Here is a 19,322-nt window from a genome sequence, read left to right as displayed (position 1 = left end):
TTAACAGCTTAATTGAGTGTCATAAAGATTACTAAACGATATTTTAACACCAGATTTGTATTCAGCACGAAAAATAATTCTTATAATGAGTTTTTAAAGGAAATCTATTTTTCTGAGAAAAATGCCAAAATTTGAAGGTAACAGTTCAGGGTATTTTTCAGCTCAAAGATCATTTTTTTTTTTAAACTGAAACAGTTCTATACTTGAAATAATCATGGAAAATATATCAGAATGCTCTTAGTCACCTATGCAAAGGATCAGAAATTGAATTCATTTAACATCTTAATTGAATGTCATAAAGACGACTAAATGATCTTCTAAAAACAGATTTGTATTCAGCATAAAATATACTTCTCATAATGAGTTTTAAAGGAAATCTCTTTTTCTGAGAAAAATGCCAAAAATTGAAGATAATAAATAATTCAGGGTTTAATTTGTTTATGGATAGGGTGGTCAGGGAGGTGTATACAAGTTTGGAGAGAGGGGCAAGTATGCAGTCTGTTGTGGATAAAGGGGCTTGGGAAGTGAGTCAGTTGTTGTTCGCTGATGATACAGCACTAGTGGCTGATTCGGGTGAGAAACTACAGAAACTGGAGACTGAGTTTCATAAAGTGTGTGAAAGAAGAAAGCTGAGAGAAAATGTGAATAAGAGCAAGGTTATTAGATTCAGTAGGGTTAAGGGACAAGTCAATTGGGAGGTAAGTTTGAATGGAGAAAAACTGCAGGAAGTGAAGTGTTTAGATATCTGGGAGTGGATTTAGCAGCAGATGGAACCATGGATGCAGAAGTGAGTCACAGGGTGGGGTAGCGGGCGAAGGTTCTGGGAGTATTGAAGAATGTGTGGAAGGCGAGAACATTATCTCAGAAACCAAAAATGGGTATGTTTGAAGGAATAGTGGTTCTACCAATGTTATATGGTTGCGAGGTGTGGCTATAGATAGGATTGTGCAGAGAAGCGTGAATGTGTAGGAAATGAGATGTTTGAGGACAATGTGTGGTGTGAAGTGGTTTGATTGAGTAAGGAATGAAAGGGTAAGAGAGAGTGTGGTAATAAAGAAAAGTGTGGTTGAGAGAGCAGAAGAGGGCGTATTGAAATGGTTTAGTCACATGGAAAGAATGAGTGAGGAAAGACTGACAAAGGGGATATATGTGTCAGAGGTGGAGGGAACGAGAAGTGGGAGACCAAAATGGAGGTGGAAGGATGGAGTGAAAAAGATTTTGAGTGACTGGGGACTGAATATGCAGGAGGGTGAATGGCGTGCAAGGAATACAGTGAATTGGAATGATGTGGTATACTGGGGTCGACATGCTGAAAATGGATTAAACCAGGGCATGTGAAGCGTCTGGGGTAAACCATGGAAAGTTTTGTGGGGCCTAGATGTGGAAAGGGAGGTGTGGTTTTGGTGCATTACAAATGACAGCTAGAGACTGAGTGAGATCGAATGTGGCCTTTGTTGTCTTTTCCCAAAGCTACCTCGCACGTGTGCGTGGGAGGGGGTGCCATTTCATGTGTGGCGGGGTATCAAAGGGAATGGATGAGGGCAGCAAGTATGAATATGTACATGTGTATATTATGTCTTTGTATGTATATGTATGTACATATTTCCTTGCGCTACCTCGCTAATGCAGGAGACAGCGACAAAGTGAGTGAATAAATAAATAAGATATTGAAACACTTCTATACTTGAAATAATCATAGAAAATATATCACAATGCTCTTACTCACCAATATATACCCAGTAAATATGATACAAAGGATCAAAAAATATTTAAAATTGAATTCATTTAATAGCTTAACAGAATGTCATAAAGATGACTAAATGGCATTCTAGCACCAGATTTGTATTCAGCAGTAAATATACTTCTCATAATGAGTTTTTAAAGGAAATCTTTTTCTGAGAAAAATGCCAAAAATTGAAGATTTTTTTGTTTGTCTCCAAAACCTTTTTCTTTCAAAATTGAAAGATAAAATATTCAAATACTTCTATACTTGAAATAATCATGGAAAATACATCATAATGCTCTCAGTTACTGATACATACCCAGTAAATACGATGTAAAGGTGCAGAAAATATTTTGAAACTGACTTCATTTAACAGCTTAAATGAATGTCATAAAGATGACTAAACGATATTTCAACACCCGATTTGTATTCAGCATGAAAAGTACTTCTAATAATGAGTTTTTAAAGGAAATCTATTTTCCTGACAAAAGTGCCAAAAACTGAAGGTAATGGTTCAGGGTATTTTTAGCTCAAAAAATTTCTTGTTTCAAAATTGAAAGATAAAATATTCAGACACTTCTATACTTGAAATAATCATGGAAAATATATCATAATGCTCTCAGTCAGCGATACATACACAGTAAATACTATGCAAAGGAACAGAAATATTTTAAAACTGACTTCATTTAACAGCTTAACTGAGTGACATTTAAAAGGACTAAAGGTTATTTTAACACCAGATTTGTATTCAGCATGAAAAATACTTCTCATAATGAGTTTTTAAAGGAAATCTATTTTACTCAGAAAAGTACCATAAATTGATGGGTATTTTTTAGCTCCAAAAACTTTTTGCTTCAAAACTGTAACAAGCTATTTTGTTTCAAAACTGTAACAAGCTATTCAAACACTTCTATACTTGAAATAATCATGGCAAATCTATCATAATGCTCTCAGTATCCGATACATACTCAGTAAATACGATACAAAGGAACAGAAATATTTTAAAATTGACTTCATTTAACATCTTAACTGAATGTTATAAAGACGACTAAATGTTGTTTTAACCCCATATTTGTATTCAGCATGAAAAATACTTCTTACAATGAGTTTTTAAAGAAAATCTATTTTTTCTGAGAAAAATGCCAAAAATTGAAGGAAATACTTCGGGGAATTTTTTGGTTCCAAAAACTTTTTGTTTCAAAACTGAAAGATAAAATATTCAAACACTTCTATATTTGAAATAATCATGGAAAATATATCATAATACTCTCAGTTACCAATACATACCCAGTAAATACGATGCAAAGGAGCAGAAAATATTTTGAAATTGACTTCATTTAACAGCTTAATTGAATGTCATAAAGATGACTAAACGATATCTTAACACCAGATTTGTATTCAGCATGAAAAATACTACTTATAATGACATTTTAAAAGAAATCTATTTTGCTGAGAAAAGTACCAAAAATTGAAGGGTATTTTGTAGCTCCAAAAACATTTTGTTTCAAAATTGTAAGATAAAATATTCAAACACTTCTATACTTCAAATAATCATGGAAACTCCTATCATAATGCTCTCGGTACCCGATATATACTCAGTAAATACGATACAAAGGAATAGAAAATATTTTAAAATTGACTCCATTTAATAGCTTAATGTCATAAAGACGACTAAATGATATTTTAACACCAGATACTTTATATATTGAGTCTTTCAAGGAAATCTATTTTTCTGAGAGAAATACCAAAAATTGCAGTTAATAGGTCAGGAGATTTTTTAGCTGAAAAACTTGTTACATAATTTAAAAACAAGATATTCAAACATTTCTAAACTTGAAATAATCATGGAACATATATCATAATCCTCTCAGTTACTGATTCATACCCAGTGAATACGATGCAAAGGATCAGAAAATATAAAAAAATTTACTTGGTTTAACAGCTTAACTGAATGTCATAAAGATGACTAAACGTAATTTAATACCAGATTTATATTCAGCATGAAAAATACTTCTTATGAGTTTTTAAAGAAAATCTATTTTTCTGGGAAAAATGCCAAAAATTGAAGGTAGTAACAGTTCAGGGTATTTTTGGCTCCAAAAACTTTTTGTTTCAAAATTGAAAGATAAAATATTCAAACACTTATATACTTGAAATAATCATGGAAAATATAATGCTCTCACTTACCAATACATACCCAGTAAATATGATGCAAAGCAGAAAATATTTTGAAATTGACTTCATTTAACAGCTTAACTGAATGTCATAGAGATGACTAAACATTATTTAAACACCAGGTTTGTATCCATCAAGAAAAATACTTCTTATATTGAGTTTTTAAAGGAAATCTATTTTTCTGAGAAAAATACAAAAAATTGAAGGTTCAGGGTATTTTTTAGCTCATAAAACTCTTTGAATATAATTGAAAGATAATATATTCAAGCACTTCTATACTTGAAATAATCATAGAAAATATATCATAACGCTCTTAGTTACCGAGACATACCTAGTAAATACAATGCAAACGAGCACAAAATATTTTGAAATTAACTTCATTCAACAGCTTAATTGAATGTCATAAAGCCGACAAAATGATATTCTAATACCAGATTTGCATTCACCAAAAAATATACTTCTTATAATGAGTTTTTAAACGAAATCTATTTTAGCTCTAAAAACTTTTTCTTTCAAAACTGAAAGATAAGATATTCAACCAATTCTATACTTGAAATAATCATGGAAAATATATCATAATGCTTCCAGTTACCAATAAATACGATGCAGAGAACAAAATATTTTTAATTTGACTTCATTTAACAGCTTAATTGAATGTCATAAAGGTAACTAAATTATATTTTAACACCAGATTTTTATTCAGCATGAAAAGTACTTCTTATAATGACATTTTAAAGGAAATCTGTTTTTCTGACAAAAATGCCAAAAATTCAGGGTATTTTTTAGCTCAAAAAACTTTTTGTTTCAAAATTGAGATAAGATATTCAAACACTTCTGTTCTTTAAATAATCATGAAAAATATGTCATAATGCTCCCATTTACCAATATATACTCATTAAATAAGATGCAAAGGAACAAAAACATTTTAAAATTGACTTCATTTAACAGCTTAATTAGGTGTCATTAAGAGGATTAAATGTTATTTTAACACCAGATTTGTATTTAGCATGAAAAATACTTCTTATAATGAGTTTTTAAAGGAAGCCTTATTTTCTGAGAAAAATACCAAAAACTGAAGGTAATAGTTACAGTGGCGTATGTAGGTTAGGGCAGGTACCCTGGGTGCCACTCGATAGGTTTGTTTTTTGAAATATGCAGCCCACTTGACTTTTTAATGGTTTGGTTTGTGAGATAAAAAAACAAACTCGCGTACTTTTCAACTGTAGAAATATTTTGCTACTATCAGTTGCATTACTGCTTCTACGTTACAATTTTGATCAAATAAGTCTTTAACTTTAAGTCTTTAAGAGTTTATATAAATTCAAGTTTGGCCTAACTCTTCAACAGTTTATAATTACACTGTGCCATTCTTTCGTCTGTTTCCTTGTGCTGCCTCGCTAATGCAGGAGACAGCAACATAGTATAATGAATAAAGATATTTTCATATTCATCCACTGTATGTTCATTTTTAATCAAGCCAGGTGCGCAATTTCAGTGCTTGCCATAGGCACTATTTCCCTTAGATACGCCCCTGGTGCTAATGCCATCAAATGTAAGGCATGTAAAGATGTATACATTGGCCGGGCCAAAAAACAGTAACTGAGAGATGCTATTGGCATAGTCATTCAGTACACAGGGATGACCACAGAAATGCAATCACTAAACACTGGCAAGAAAATGATCAACCTGTACACCTCAACAACCCAGTCACACTGTACCCCTCAATTGATCACGCTACCCATAACGTCATTGAATCTGTCTTGATTGCTAATACTAAGAACTTTAACTTGTCCCCACGTAACTTTAAAGCACATCCTATTATCAACCAAATCATTATGAAAGAATTATCAAGAAACAATGACGTGAGAAAAATAGCTGAACACATATCTCGTCACTCAGGCCAACCCCCCCAACCACAAGGCACCCTCCACTTTCCCTTTAATGGTCAGCCCAGTGTATCATCAAGCATGGCACTTGGAAGATGGGATTTGTAAGGTGGTGTTGAGATTTAAAACCTTAATGAATTGTTTCTCCTGATGAGGCACACTGTCTCCATAAAACATGTAGTGCTGCATGTATAGAAAAAATTACATGTTAAATAAAAGTATTTGAACTCCTACTGAATTGTGATTTCACCTTCATGTATATAGATAAATCACAATTACATACATACAAGTAGTGAGTATGCAGCTACCTTATGCTACTTCACTGGAAATCCTTGATCTTTGCTTGACTCGGACAACTTGTTATAGAGGGTCTATATAATAAGTGGACAAACTTTGGTTCTCTCTTCCAGCATGTGACAATTCTTTCCTTAAGCCTTTTGGTGCTAAGGACATCAATCTTTTATGTAACATGATGCCATGAATGTCAATCTACAAATTATTTTTCTGCATCAAATTGTCTACTCTGTTGGCTAGCCATAAGTGGCAACACAAATGAAGGATGAGTCACTGGATCTGCCTGGAGGTCTCAGAAACCTGCTAGTGATCATGGTGGGTGGATGAGAGCCTTTTCTAGGGACTCGCTGAATCTGTAGTACCCAAACCCACCTGTTGCACCCTCAGCTGCAACCCTTCAACACCCTCGCTATCCTTTCTTAGGAATGGCCAGCCCAATAAACAATGTATTCTTCCTAAACTTAAAATGATTAACTCTTAATTCATGAGAAAAAAGATGGTTTTGATACCTTTTCTATACCTAGTGATATAAACAAAAACTTACAAAATAAGTGGATGTAACTTGCATACATCAGAGTGGCATATCTGGAAGATAATGTCTTTTTCCCAAACTAGCAACAGTCATGTCCTAATTCTTTGACATTACTTTTTGTGCATCTTTTCACATATAAGAAAAAAAATAATTGTGCTATTTTCTGTCCACTTGGGGCAGCTGAAATAATCACTTGCACACTGAAAAAACTTAAGCTCCTGGTCTAGATCACACATCCTTGACACATGCCAACCTTCACTGGATGCAACTCACCCTCTCCCTTATTACTCTTATAACTGCAGCACCTACCATAATGATTCTGCTAATCCTAACATATGCTGTTACTAAACCCACAAATGCCACATACGTGTCACTTTCTATCTCCAAGTAATTTTCACACATATTCTGAGGTAAACATCTGGTACACACATCCTCTACCAGTCCTGAAACCATGTGCTCTTCCCAAATTAGCTGCTCTGTATATGACACTCCCTTCTTAATCACCACTCCCCAACACACTTTAGCAGGTACACTCAAAATACTTATAATTTATACCAATTCACAAATTAATTTTTTGTCCCTCTTGCTTTTATACTTCACCTCATCTTGGGTAATACATACACTTAACAGCTTGATTAATCAGTCACCTGCAATTCCAACCACTCCTAGCTCTATACTTCATTTCACAAGGCTTTCACTACCTCTCACAATCCCATTCACCATGGTTTTATTACTCTACATTTCATCTCATCTCAAACAAAAGACATTTACCTCCCTGGCACCCAACACATTAAGCAGTCCTTCAAAGGATTCACTTCATGTTCTTTACAAACCTTCTCCACCTTTTAACAATTCCCCATCTGTTCTGTCACCCATATTCATTCAGTCATTCTTTTTATCATTTATCCTCCACAAATATTTTCTTATTTTCTCCAAAAATTCAGTGATTCTCTTTATCCCCCATTTCCCATTTACCTTCTCTTTCAGCTTCTATAACTATACAAACCTCCAGTCACATTCTTCTGTATTCCTCCTAATTACTGAAACTCCTTCCCCTCAGATATAATCCATACACCTACCTTTTCACTTTCATTAGCAACTTGACTTTGTTATTCCAACCCTCACAATCCTTTTCTGTACATCCACATCCCATCTTTCACATGCCCTTCACTTCACCTGCACAATTATCTACTGCTTCCCTACATAACTTTTACTCCTCATGCACTTCCCTCGTATCATTTACTCTCTTGCTTAACCATTATTTAATAATCTCTCCTGATATCATTAAACACAAGCCACTTTTCCAAGCTCATCTTCACCATTTCTTTCACACACACCATCTATCCTTTAAACCAACCGACTTTCACTTTCCCCCTCTTCCTAGAGATGACCAAACATTCCATTTGCTGCCTCCCTGAGCATGTTCACATTAACCAACATCCCCTCTGCACACTTGTAAATTAGCACCTGATCGATTTATGCCCACTGATGCCCAAACCCCACTCACCCAAGAATATCCATGTATTCTTGGTCACCATTAAAATTTCAGCACAAAACTCAACAAGCTTTTTTCCAATTTCATTTACATAGATCCAATACTCCTTAAATGCCAAATTAACCATCCTTGCATTCAGATCCTTAGCACTATGATTCAATCCCTTGCATCAAAACTGTCAAAGCACTCACTCATGTATTAAAAAAAATGCCTTCCTCATTTCTTTACTCTTCTCACTTCCAGGTAAAGAGCAATAATAATCAACAACCTCTCATTATCTGCTTACAAGCTAACCCACACCCATTTTGAACTTAGTTCCTTGCAAACTTATACACAGCCCCACAGCTCATAATACTTTTGACTTTACCCCTGAACAACCCGTATCCGTTCTTGCCCCTAATCCTTCACCTTTGTTTGACTTAGAGCCAGCACACCTAAGCATATCCCATCAAGCATGGCACCTATCTCTTCATTCTTTTCCCTCTAGTCATAACCACAGACATTCATACATCCAGACCTAACCTTTAAGGAAAAGTTCTAGCTTGATCCTTCCTTCATCCCCTATGTAAAAGGGAGATAATGCAGGAGAAAAGGAATTGCAGCTCCTTTCCACTCTTATCCTTCTTAGTAAACTTCTATGACATGCAGGAATTATATAAGTAGTGCTCTTTTTAGGACATCTCCAAGGATAACAGATATTCATACTTGAAAATACAACATAGTCACAAACATCCAGTTAGTCAGATGAATATCTAAAAACTTACCCAATAACCATACGTTTAGCTATAGGTAGAGAACAAGGATCCTCATCTGGTGCAAAATCAACAAGTTCCACCCTGTAGGTGACACTGCTCTCTGGAAGGATGTCTGGTGGTAGACCCTTGGTTCCATATGCAAATCTAGAGAAAATAATTTATTAAAACTTACAAATGTCAGTCTGAGGGTATTCTTTTTTGTATGGATTATGCGGATGTTAAAATATTTTGTATTAGTATATTTAACTAACAGATATTGGTGATTATTGGTGCCTGTGCACCTGGGCATGAGAAGAAAGATCATGAGAGGCAAGTGTTTTAAGAGCAGCTGAGTGAGTGTGTTAGTAATATTGATGCATGAGACCGGGTTGTAGTGATGGGTGATTTTAATGCAAAGGTGAGTAATATGGCAGTTGAGGGAATAATTGGTGTACATGGGTGTTCAGTGTTGTAAATGGAAATGGTGAAGAGCTTGTAGATTTATGTGCTGAAAAAGGACTGGTGATTGGGAATACCTGGTTTCAAAAGAGAGATATACATAAGTATACGTATGTAAGTAGGAGAGATGGCCAGAGAGCGTTATTGGATTACGCGTTAATTGATAGGCACGTGAAAGAGATTTTTGGATGTTAATGTGCTGAGAGGTGCAACTGGAGGGATGTCTGATCATTATCTTGTGGAGGCAAAGGTGAAGATTTGTAAAGGTTCTCAGAAAAGAAGGGAGAAAGTTGGGGTGAAGAGAGTGGTGAGAGTAAGTGAGCTTGGGAAGGAGACTTGTGTGAGGAAGTACCAGGAGAGACTGAGTGCAGAATGGAAAAAGGTGAGAGTAAAGGACATTAGGGGAGTGGGGGAGGAATGGGATGTATTTAGGGAAGCAGTGATGGCTTGCACAAAAGATGCTTGTGGCATGAGAAGCATGGGAGGTGGGCAGATTAGAAAGGGTAGAGTGGTGGGATGAATAAATAAGATCATTAGTGAAAGAGAAGAAAGAGGCATTCGGACGATTTTTGCAGCGAAATAATGCAAATGACAGGGAGATGTATAAAAGAAAGCGGCAGGAGGTCAAGAGACGGGTGCAAGAGGTGAAAAAGAGGGCAAATGAGAGTTGGGGTGAGAGAGTAACATTAAATTATAGGGAGAATATAAAGATGTTTTGTAAGGAGGTAAATAGAGTGTGTAAGACAAGAAAACGAATGGGAACATCAGTGAAGAGGGCTAATGAGGAGGTAATAACAAGTAGTGGTGATGTGAGAAGGAGATGGAATGAGTATTTTGAAGGGTTGTTGAATGTGTTAGATGATATAGTGGCAGATATAGGGTGTTTTGTCGAGGTGGTGTGCGAAGTGAGAGGGTTAGGGAGAATGATTTGGTAAACAGGGAAGAGGTAGTAAAAGCTTTGTGAAAGATGAAAGCAGGCAAGGCAGCTGGTTTGGATGGTATTGCAGTGGAATTTATTAAAAAAGGGGGTGACTGTATTGTTGACTGGTTGGTAAGGATATTTAATGTATGTATGACTCATGGTGAGGTGCCTGAGGATTGGTGGAATGCATGCATAGTGCCACTGTACAAAGGCAAAGGGGATAAAGGTGAGTGCTCAAATTACAGAAGCATAAGTTTGTTGTGTATTCCTGGGAAACTATATGGTAGAGTATTGATTGAAAGGGTGAAAGCATGTACAGAGCATCAGATTAGGGAGGAGCAGTGTGGTTTCAGAAGTGGTAGAGGATGTGTGGATCAGGTGTTTGATTTGAAGAATGTATGTGAGAAATACTTAGAAAAACAAATGGATTTGTATGTAGCATTTATGCGACATACAAATACATACTTCCCACGCATTCCTCATGTCGTAGAAGGCGACTAAAAGGGACGGGAGCAGGGGTCTGGAAACCCTACCCTCCTTGTATTTTAACTTTCTAAAAGGGGAAACAGAAGAAGAAGTCACGCGAGGAGTGCTCATCCTCCTCGAAGGGTCAGATTGGGGTGTCTAAATGGGGTGTGGATGTAACCAAGATGAGAAAAAAGGAGAGATAGGTAGTATGTTTGAGAAAAGGAACCTGGATGTTTTGGCTCCGAGAGAAACGAAGCTCAAGGGTAAAGAGGAAGAGTGGTTTGGGAATGTCTTGGGAGTAAAAAGTCAGGGGTTAGTGAAAGGACAAGAGCATGGGAAGGAGTAGCACTACTCCTGAAACAGGAGTGGTGGGAGTATGTGATACAGTGTAAGAAAGTAAAACTGAAAGTGGATGGAAGAGAGATGGGTGATTATTGGTGCATATGCACCTGGGCATGAGAAAAAAGATCATGAGAGGCAAGTGTTTTGGGAGCAGCTGAGTGAGTGTGTTAGTAGTTTTGATGCACGATACCGAGTTATAAAGATGGGTGATTTGAATGCAAAGGTGAATAATGTGGCAGTTGAGGGAATAATTGGTGTACATGGGGTGCTCAGTGTTGTAAATGGAAATGGTGAAGAGCTTGTAGATTTATGTGCTGAAAAAGGACTGGTGATTGGGAATACCTGGTTTAAAAAGAGAGATATACATAAGTATACGTATGTAAGTAGGAGAGATGGCCAGAGAGCGTTATTGGATTATCTGTCAATTGATAGGTGCGTGAAAGAGAGACTTTTGGATGTTAATGTGCTGAGAAGTGCAACTGGAGGGATGTCTGATCATTATCTTGTGGAAATGAAAGTGAAGATTTGTAGAGGTTTTCAGAAAAGAAGAGAGAATATGGGGTGAAGAGAGTGGTGAGAGTAAGTGAGCTTGGTAAGGAGGCTTGTGTGGGGAAGTACCAGGAGAGAATGAGAACAGAATGGAAAAAGGTGGGAACAAAAGACATAAGGGGAGTGGGGGAGGAATGGAATGTATTTAGGGAAGCAGTGATGGCTTGAGCAAAAGATGCTTGTGGCGTGAGAAGCGTGGGAGGTGGGTTGATTAGAAAGGGTAGTGAGTGGTGGAATGAAGAAGTAAGATTGTTAGTGAAAGAGAATAGAGAGGCATTTGGACGATTTTTGCAGGGAAATAATGCAAATGAGTGGGAGATGTATAAAAGAAAGAGGCAGGAGGTCAAGAGAAAGGTGCAAGAGGTGAAAAAGAGGGCAAATGAGAGTTGGGGTAAGAGAGTATCATTAAATTTTAGGGAGAATTAAAAGATGTTTTGGAAGGAGGTAAATAAAGTGTGTAAGACAAGGGAATCAATGGGAACTTCAGTGAAGGGGGCTAATGGGGAGGTGATAACAAGTAGTGGTGATGTGAGGAGATGCAGTGAGTATTTTGAAGGTTTGTTGAATGTGTTTGATGATAGAGTGGCAGATATAGGGTGTTTTGGTCGAGGTGGTGTGCAAAGTGATAGAGTTAGGGAGAATGATTTGGTAAACAGAGAAGAGGTAGTAAAAGCTTTGTGGAAGATGAAAGCCGGCAAGGCAGCAGGTTTGGATGGTATTGCAGTGGAATTTAGTGAAAAAGGGGTGACTGTAGTGTTAACTGGTTGGTAAGGTTATTTAATGTATGTATGACTCATGGTGAGGCGCCTGAGGATAGGGGAATGCTTGCATAGTGCCATTGTACAAAGGCAAAGGGGATAAGAGTGAATGCTCAAATTACAGGGTATTGATTGAGAGGGTGAAGGCATGTACACAGCATCAGATTGGGGAAGAGCAGTGTGGTTTCAGAAGTGGTAGAGGATGTGCGGACCAGGTATTTGTTTTGAAGAATGTATGTGAAAAATACTTAGAAAAGCAAATGGCTTTGTATATAGCATTTATGGATCTGGAGATGGCATTATGATGAGTTGATAGAGATGCTCTGTGGAAGGTATTAGGAATATATGGTGTGGGAGGCAAGTTGCTAGAAGCAGTGAAAAGTTTTTATCGAGGATGTAAGGCATGTATACATGAAGGAAGAGAAGAAAGTGATTGGTTCTCAGTGAATGTTGGTTTGCGGCTGGGGTGTGTGATGTCTCCATGGTTGTTTAATTTGTTTATGGACGGGGTTGTTAGGGAGGTGAATGTACGAGTTTTGGAAAGAGGGGCAAGTATGCAGTCTTTTATGGATGAGAGTGCTTGGGAAGTGAATCAGTTGTTGTTCGCTGATGATACAGTGCTGGTGGCTGATTCGTGTGAGAAACTGCAGAAGCTGGTGACTGAGTTTGGTATAGTGTGTGAAAGAAGAAAGCTGAAAGTAAATGTGAATAAGAGCAAGGTTATTAGGTAGAGTAGGGTTAACGGACAAGTCAATTTGGAGGTAAGTTTAAATGGAGAAAAACTGGAGGAAGTGAAGTGTTTTAGATATCTGGGAGTGGATTTGGCAGCGGATGGAACCATGGGAGCAGAAGTGAATCATAGGGTGGGGGACGGGGCGAACGTTCTGGGAGCGTTGAAGAATGTGTGGAAGTCGAGAACATTATCTCGGAAAGCAAAAATGGGTATGTTTGAAGGAATAGTGGTTCCAACAATGTTATATGGTTGCGAGGCGTGTGCTATAGATAGAGTTGTGCGGAGGAGGGTGGATGTGCTGGAAATGAGATGTTTGAGGACAATATGTGGTGTGAGGTGGTTTGATCAAGTAAGGAATGAAAGGGTAAGAGAGATGTGTGGTAGTAAAAGGGTGTGGTTGAGAAAGCAGAAGAGGGTGTTTTGAAATTGTTTGGTCACATGGAGAGAATGAGTGAGGAAAGATTGACCAAGAGGATATATGTGTCAGAGGTGGAGGGAACGAGGAGAAGTGGGAGACCAAATTGGAGGTGGAAAGATGGAGTGAAAAAGATTTTGTGTGATCAGGGCCTGAACATGCAGGAGGGTGAAAGGAGGGCAAGGAATAGAGTGAATTGGATCGATGTGGTATACCGGGGTTGACCTGCTGTCAGTGGATTGAATCAGGGCATGTGAAGCGTCTGGGGTAAACCATGGAAAGCTGTGTAGGTATGTATATTTGCGTGTGTGGACGTATGTATATACATGTGTATGGGGGTGGATTGGGCCATTTCTTTCATCTGTTTCCTTGCGCTACCTCGCAAATGTGGGAGACAGCGACAAAGCAAAGAAAAAAAATATATATATATATACGTGGAAGGTATTAAGAATATATGGTGTGGGAGGCAAGTTGTTAGAAGCAGTGAAAAGTTTTTATCGAGGATGTAAGGCATGTTTACGTGTAGGAAGAGAGGAAAGGATTGGTTCTCAGTGAATGTAGGTTTGTGGCAGGGGTGTGTGATATCTCCATGGTTGTTTAATTTGTTTATGGATGGGGTTGTTTGGGAGGTGAATGCAAGAGTTTTGGAAAGAGAGGCAAGTATGCAGTCTGTTGTGGATGAGAGAGCTTAGGAAGTGAATCAGTTGTTGTTCGCTGATGATACAGCGCTGGTGGGTGATTCATGTGAGAAACTGCAGAAGCTAGTGACTGAGTTTGGTAAAGTGTGTGAAAGAAGAAAGTTGAGAGTAAATGTGAATAAGAGTAAGGTTATTAGGTACAGTAGGGTTGAGGGTCAAGTGAATTGGGAGGTAAGTTTGAATGGAGAAAAACTGGAGGAAGTGAAATGTTTTAAATATCTGGGAGTGGATTTGGCAGCGGATGGAACCATGGAAGCGAATGTGAATCATAGAGTGGGGGAGGGGGTGAAAATTCTGGGAGCCTTGAAGAATGTGTGGAAGTCGAGAACATGATCTCGGAGAGCAAAAATGGGTATGTTTGAAGGAATACTGGTTCCAACAATGTTGTATGGTTGCGAGGCGTGGGCTACGGATAGAGTTGTGCAAAGGAGTCTGGATGTGCTGGGAATGAGGTGTTTGAGGACAATGTGTGGTGTGAGGTGGTTTGATCGAGTAAGTAATGTAAGGGTAAGAGAGATGTGTGGAAATAAAAAGAGCGTGGTTGAGAGAGCAGAAGAGGGTGTTTTGAAATGGTTTGGGCACATGGAGAGAATGAGTGAGGAAAGATTGACCAAGAGGATATATGTGTCGGAGGTGGAGGGAAAGAGGAGAAGTGGAAGACCAAACTGGAGGTGGAAAGATGGAGTGAAAAAGATTTTGAGTGATCGGGGCCTGAACATGCAGGAGGGTGAAAGGCAGGCAAGGAATAGAGTGAATTGGATCGATGTGGTATACTGGGGTCGACATTCTCTCAATGGATTGAATCAGGGCATGTGAAGCGTCTGGGGTAATCAATGGAAAGTTGTGTGGGGCCTGGATGTGGAAAGGGAGCTGTGGTTTCGGGCATTGTTGCATGACAGCTGGAGACTGAGTGTGAACGAATGGGGCCTTTGTTGTCTTTTCCTGGCGCTACCTCGCGCACATGGTGGGGGAGGGGGATGTTGTTCCATGTTTGGTGGGGTGGCGATGGGAATGAATGGGGGCAGACAGTGTGAGTTGCGTGCATGTGTGTATATGTGTGTGTGTGTGTGTGTGTGTATGTGTGTACGTTGGGATGTATTGGTATGTATATTTGCGTGTGTGGACGTGTATGTATATACATGTGTATGGGGGTGGGTTGGGCCATTTCTTTTGTCTGTTTCCTTGCGCTACCTCGCAAATGCGGGAGACAGCGACAAAGCAAAATAAATAGAATAAAAATATATATATATATATATATATATATATATATATATATATTTTTCATATATATATATATATATATATATATATATATATATATATATATATATATATATATATATATATATATTTTTTTTTTTTTTTCATACTATTCGCCATTTCCCGCGATAACGAGGTAGCGTTAAGAACAGAGGACTGGGCCTTTGAGGGAATACCCTCACCTGGCCCCCTTCTCTGTTCCTTCTTTTGGAAAATTAAAAAAAAAAACGAGGGAAGGATTTCCAGCCCCCGCTCCCTTCCCTTTTAGTCGCCTTCTACGACACGCAGGGAATACGTGGGAAGTATTCTTTCTCCCCTATCCCCAGGGATATATATATATATATATATATATATATGCTACCTCGCAAACGCGGGAGACAGTGACAAAGTATAAAAAAAAAAAAAAAAAAAAAAAAAAAAAAATATATATATATATATATATATATATATATATATATATATATATGGTTGTTTAATTTGTTTATGGATGGGGTTGTTAGGGAGGTGAATGCAAGAGTTTTGGAAAGAAGGGCAAGTATGAAGTCTGTTGGGGATGAGAGAGCTTGGGAAGTGAGTCAGTTGTTGTTCGCTGATGATACAGTGCTGGTGGCTGATTCATGTGAGAAACTGCAGAAGCTGGTGACTGAGTTTGGTAAAGTGTGTGAAAGAAGAAAGTTAAGAATAAATGTGAATAAGAGCAAGGTTATTAGGTAAAGTAGGGTTTAGGGTCAAGTCAATTGGGAGGTAAGTTTGAATGGAGAAAAACTGGTGGAAATAAAGTGTTTTAGATATCTGGGAGTGGATCTGGCAGCGGATGGAACCATGGAAGCGGAAGTGGATCATAGGGTGGGGGAGGGGGCGAAAATTCTGGGAGCATGGAAGAATGTGTGGAAGTCGAGAACATTATCTCGGAAAGCAAAAATGGGTATGTTTGAAGGAATAGTGGTTCCAACAATGTTGTATGGTTGCGAGGCGTGGACTATGGATAGAGTTGTGCGCAGGAGGATGGATGTGCTGGAAATGAGATGTTTGAGGAATATGTGTGGTGTGAGGTGGTTTGATCGAGTAAGTAACGTAAGGGTAAGAGAGATGTGTGGAAATAAAAAGAGCGTGATTGAGAGAGCAGAAGAGAGTGTTTTGAAATGGTTTGGTCACATGGAGAGGATGAGTGAGGAAAGATTGACCAAGAGGACTTACGTGTCGGAGGTGGAGGGAACGAGGAGAAGAGGGAGACCAAATTGGAGGTGGAAAGATGGAGTGAAAAAGATTTTGTGTGATCGGGGCCTGAACATGCAGGAGGGTGAAAGGAGGGCAAGGAATAGAGTGAATTGGAGCGATGTGGTATACCGGGGTTGACGTGCTGTCAGTGGATTGAATCAAGGCATGTGAAGCGTCTGGGGTAATCCATGGAAAGCTGTGTTGTTATGTATATTTGCGTGTGTGGACGTATGTATATACATGTGTATGGGGGTGGGTTGGGCCATTTCTTTCGTCTGTTTCCTTGCGCTACCTCGCAAATGCGGGAGACAGCGACAAAGCAAAAAAAAAAAAAAAAATATATATATATATATATATATATATATATATATATATATATATATATATATATATATATATTATTTTATTTATTATACTTTGTGTGATGTCTTTGTGTGATGTCTCCATATATATATATATATATATATATATATATATATATATATATATATATATATATATATATATATATATTTTTTTTCAAACTATTCGCCATTTCCCGCGTTAGCGAGGTAGCGTTAAGAACAGAGAACAGGCCCTTGGAGGGAATATCCTCACCTGGTCCCCTTCTCTGTTCCTTCTTTTGGAAAATTAAAAAAAAAATAATGAGAGGGGAGGATTTCCAGCACCCCGCTCCCTCCCCTTTTAGTCGCCTTCTACGACACGCAGGGAATACGTGGGAAGTATTCTCTCTCCCCTATCCCCAGGGATAATATATATATATATATATATATATATATATATATATATATATATATATATAATGTGGCAGTTGAGGGAATAATTGGTATACATGGGGTGTTCAGTGTTGTAAATGGAAATGGTGAAGAGCTTGTAGATTTATGTGCTGAAAAAGGACTGATGATTGGGAATACCTGGTTTAAAAAGCGAGATATACATAAGTATACTTATGTAAGTAGGAGAGATGGCCAGAGAGCGTTATTGGATTACGTGTTAATTGACAGGCGTGCGAAAGAGAGACTTTTGGATGTTAATGTGCTGAGAGGTGCAACTGGAGGGATGTCTGATCATTATCTTGAGGAGGCTAAGGTGAAGATCTGTATGGGTTTTCAGAAAAGAAGAGTGAATGTTGGGGTGAAGAGGGTGGTGAGAGTAAGTGAGCTTGAGAAGGAGACCTGTGTGAGGAAATACCAGGAGAGACTGAGTACAGAATGGAAAAAGGTGAGAACAATGGAAGCAAGGGGAGTGGGGGAGGAATGGGATGTATTTAGGGAATCAGTGACGGATTGCACAAAAGATGCTTGTGGCATGAGAAGAGTGGGAGGTGGGTTGATTAGAAAGGGTAGTGAGTGGTGGGATGAAGAAGTAAGAGTATTAGTGAAAGAGAAGAGAGAGGCATTTGGACGATTTTTGCAGGGAAAAAATGCAATTGAGTGGGAGATGTATAAAAGAAAGAGACAGGAGGTCAAGAGAAAGGTGCAAGAGGTGAAAAAAAGGGCAAATGAGAGTTGGGGTGAGAGACTATCAGTAAATTTTAGGGAGAATAAAAAGATGTTCTGGAAGGAGGTAAATAAAGTGCGTAAGGCAAGGGAGCAAATGGGAACTTCAGTGAAGGGCGCAAATGGGGAGGTGATAACAAGTAGTGGTGATGTGAGAAGGAGATGGAGTGAGTATTTTGAAGGTTTGTTGAATGTGTTTGATGATAGAGTGGCAGATATAGGGTGTTTTGGTCGAGGTGGTGTGCAAAGTGAGAGGGTTAGGGAAAATGATTTGGTAAACAGAGAAGAGGTAGTGAAAGCTTTGCGGAAGATGAAAGCCGGCAAGGCAGCAGGTTTGGATGGTATTGCAGTGGAATTTATTAAAAAAGGGGGTGACTGTATTGTTGACTGGTTGGTAAGGTTATTTAATGTATGTATGACTCATGGTGAGGTGCCTGAGGATTGGCGGAATGCGTGCATAGTGCCATTGTACAAAGGCAAAGGGGATAAGAGTGAGTGCTCAAATTACAGAGGTATAAGTTTGTTGAGTATTCCTGGTAAATTATATGGGAGGGTATTGATTGAGAGGGTGAAGGCATGTACAGAGCATCAGATTGGGGAAGAGCAGTGTGGTTTCAGAAGTGGTAGAGGATGTGTGGATCAGGTGTTTGCTTTGAAGAATGTATGTGAGAAATACTTAGAAAAGCAAATGGATTTGTATGTAGCATTTATGGATCTGGAGAAGGCATATGATAGAGTTGATAGAGATGCTCTGTGGAAGGTATTAAGAATATATGGTGTGGGAGGGTGGTTGTTCGAAGCAGTGAAAAGTTTTTATCGAGGATGTAAGGCATGTGTACGTGTAGGAAGAGAGGAAAGTGATTGGTTCTCAGTGAATGTAGGTTTGCGGCAGGGGTGTGTGATGTCTCCATGGTTGTTTAATTTGTTTATGGATGGGGTTGTTAGGGAGGTAAATGCAAGAGTTTTGGAAAGAGGGGCAAGTATGAAGTCTGTTGGGGATGAGAGAGCTTGGGAAGTGAGTTAGTTGTTGTTCGCTGATGATACAGCGCTGGTGGCTGATTCATGTGAGAAACTGCAGAAGCTGGTGACTGAGTTTGGTAAAGTGTGTGGAAGAAGAAAGTTAAGAGTAAATGTGAATAAGAGCAAGGTTATTAGGTACAGT

At 38.4% G+C, this 19,322-nt stretch overlaps 1 protein-coding gene across 5 annotated transcripts in view; it reads right to left on the bottom strand.

The window, feature by feature from the left end:
• Positions 1-19,322, bottom strand: part of zda (peptidyl-prolyl cis-trans isomerase zonda) — a 180,014-nt gene that overhangs the window by 51,039 nt on the left and 109,653 nt on the right. For all 5 annotated transcript variants that reach the window (XM_071656149.1, XM_071656150.1, XM_071656147.1 and 2 more), the window contains exon 5: positions 8,870-9,004. In XM_071656149.1, the coding sequence (XP_071512250.1) occupies positions 8,870-9,004 (135 nt within the window). The remainder of the gene's footprint in view (positions 1-8,869; positions 9,005-19,322) is intronic.

This window comes from Panulirus ornatus, chromosome 62, assembly GCF_036320965.1.
Source record: "Panulirus ornatus isolate Po-2019 chromosome 62, ASM3632096v1, whole genome shotgun sequence".
Taxonomy (NCBI): domain Eukaryota; kingdom Metazoa; phylum Arthropoda; class Malacostraca; order Decapoda; family Palinuridae; genus Panulirus; species Panulirus ornatus.
Note: the sequence above shows the minus strand (reverse complement) of the source record. Positions and strands in the feature narration are given on the sequence as shown.